At 39.1% G+C, this 3,119-nt stretch overlaps 1 protein-coding gene across 1 annotated transcript; it reads left to right on the top strand.

Moving 5' to 3' along the window:
- The first annotated feature begins 1,566 nt into the window (after window positions 1-1,566).
- LOC112526871 (ATP-dependent DNA helicase PIF1-like) lies at window positions 1,567-2,904 on the top strand. The gene has a single exon (XM_025137299.1). The coding sequence runs from the start codon at window positions 1,567-1,569 to the stop codon at window positions 2,902-2,904; it is 1,338 nt and encodes a 445-aa protein (XP_024993067.1).
- Window positions 2,905-3,119: the final 215 nt, after the last annotated feature.

Below are 3,119 nucleotides of genomic sequence, written 5' to 3' on the forward strand. Positions count from 1 at the left end.
CTTAAAGAGCTATTGCCCGGTCAGACTGCACAAGATCGACCAGACCTTGTTGCAAGAATTTTTCGTGCCAAATTAGAGGATCTCAAGGACCAACTCTTCCAAAAGAAGATCCTCGGCACTGTCAAGGCATATGTTTATGTCATCGAGTTTCAGAAGCATGGATTGCCGCATGCACATTTCCTCATGATAATGATACCTGATGACAAAATGACCAATCCAGATCATTACGACAAGATTGTATGTGCTGAAATTCCTGACTCAGCAAAATATCCTGAAATGCACCAGTTGGTTGTCCAACACATGATGCATGGTCCTTGCGGTCATTTACGACCGTCCAGTCCTTGCATGCAAGGTGAGCCGAAAATCTGTCGTTTTAGATATCCTAGACAATTTAACGATAAGACATCACAGGCTGAGAACTCATATCTGTTATACCGGAGGAGAAATATTGGAAGAGATGTGAATGTATGAGGCAATACACTGGATAATAGATGGGTTGTCCCGTATAACCCAAAATTGTTAATGATGTTCAACTGTCATATTAATGTTGAGGCTTGCTCAAGTATAACATCTGTGAAATATCTCTTCAAATATATTTACAAGGGTCATGATAAACAAGTTATGCATATAGATCCAGACGAAGGACAGAGTGTCATTAATGAGATTAAAAGGTTTCAAGATGCGCGTTATGTCTTCCCCCGAAGGCAATGTGGTGGATTTTTAGCTTTGCGCTTTCTCAAATTCAACCTTATGTGATGGCTTTGCAAATCCATCTCTCTAATAGGCAGATGGTTAGGTTCAGAGATGATGATGTAATGACAGATATTGTTGCTAGAGAGAGTGGTAAATGAACAATGTTGACTGCATTTTTCGACAAAAATAAAGAAGACGAGAATGCAAGACAACATTTATATAAAGACTTTCCAAAACATTACACATGGAATGCGAGCGCACGTCGTTGGAATCAGAGAAAACAAGGATCAATGATAGGACGATTGGTTTATGCTAATCCCGCCGAAGGAGAGCGGTACTAGCTACGCCTACTTTTATCTCATATTAGTGGGCCTACATCTTTTAAAGATCTATTCACAGTCAATGGCATATTATACCCGACATTCCGGAAAGCACCACTTGAGAGAGGCTTAATAGAGACAGACGATAACTTATCACAATGTCTTGTAGATGCTTCTTTATTTCAGTTTCCCAAAGCTCTGAGGAGGCTATTTGCGGCAATATTAATTTATTGTGAGCCAGGAGATGTTCGCAAGTTGTGGGATCATCATTACGATTCATTTTCAGAAGATTATAGACGACAATGCGAAAGTGTTGACCGAGTTCGGAATATGGTCCTAACTGACATCACCAATTTTCTACAATCTATGGGTAAAAATCTTGATGATTTCGATCTTCCAAAGATAAATGTAGATACTAACTTACAATTTGAAAGTTTTCGTGAGGTACAAGAGGAATACTCCATAGTTGTGGAAGACGAACATTTACGTGCCCGAGAATCCCTTAATTTCGACCAAAAATACGCATATGATGAGATCATGAAGCACGTAGACGATGATCGTTCAGGAATATTCTTCACACATGGTCTGGGGGACTGGAAAAACGTATTTGTACAAAGCATTGCTTGCCAACATTCGTTCTCGTGGTCTCATTGCTCTTGCCACTGCTTCTTCAGGTGTTGCAGCTAATAATATGCTTGAGGGGAGAACAGCTCACTCCCGATTTAAAATTTCCCTTAATCATGATAACAACTCCATGCGCAACATAAAAAAACAAAGCGGGACTGCTAAATTGCTACGGGATGCAAAGATAATCATTTGGGATGAAGCATCAATGGCTAAGAGGCAGACGGTGGAGGCGCTTGATCGAACAATGCAAGACATCACAGGGGTGACACTACCATTCGGTGGAAAAATAATGGTTATGGGAGGTGATTTTAGACAGGTCTTACCGGTCGTGAGACGTGGAACCCGAGCACAGATTGTAGATTCAAGCCTACGAATGTCACCTCTTTGGTCTTCAATTAAAAAAATACGTTTAACTCTCAATATGAGAGCACGAAGTGATCCATGGTTTTCAGATTTTCTATTACGAGTGGGTGATGGAGATGAAGAAATGATGGAAGAAAGCTTTATACGTATTCCCGATGACATGGCCATTGCCTATGCTGATAAAGATAAATCAAAGCATGATTTGATTGACGCAATATTTCCATCTCTGCAAATCAACGAAGCAGATTCAAACTATATTGTTTCAAGGGCGATATTATCAACAAAAAATGAAAATGTCGATGAAATTAATGATCAGCTGATTGATAGATTCTGCGGCGATGAAAAAGTTTACTACAGTTTTGATGAAGCAGAAGATGACATAAATAACTTCTATCCAATGGAGTTCTTAAACTCGCTGACTGTCAGGGGTTTGCCCCCGCATTACCTCCGGCTCAAAATTGGATGCCCAATAATGCTATTGCGGAATATCGATCCCTCTAATGGCTTATGTAATGGAACAAGATTGATAAGTAGAGGTTTTCAACATAACGTAATCGATGCAGAAATAGCTGTTGGTCAGCATGCTGGAAAGAGAGTATTTTTGCCGATAATTCCTCTTTGTCCATTTGAAGATAACATGTTCCCCTTCAAATTGAAGAAAAAACAGTTTCCAGTCCGGCTTAGCTTTTCTATGACAATCAATAAAGCTCAAGGACAGACCATTCCTAATGTAGGTGTGTATCTATCGGAATCAGTATTCTCTCACGGACAACTTTATGTGGCGTTATCAAGAGGGACATCACGTGAAAATACAAAGGTATTAGTAAAGTCTGCCAAAAATTTCAATCGTGACGGAGTTTACACATCAAACGTGGTGTATCAAGAAGTTTTACGCGATTAATAAGGTACAAACGAGTACTTACTATTACACATTTTTTACAACTACGCTTGATATCTATACTATATTATAATCATAAGACATTTCTTACAGGGTATATTTAACATATGGATGCTTCAAGTGGTATCTTCTCAAGGACAGACCATTCCTAATGTAGGTGTGTATCTCTGTTTTGTTTAAACATGATTTTTTTTTGTTGATCATGAATTGCATTAAGT

Source organism: Cynara cardunculus (assembly GCF_001531365.2).
Source record: "Cynara cardunculus var. scolymus isolate 2C chromosome LG 14, CcrdV1, whole genome shotgun sequence".
NCBI lineage: Eukaryota > Viridiplantae > Streptophyta > Magnoliopsida > Asterales > Asteraceae > Cynara > Cynara cardunculus.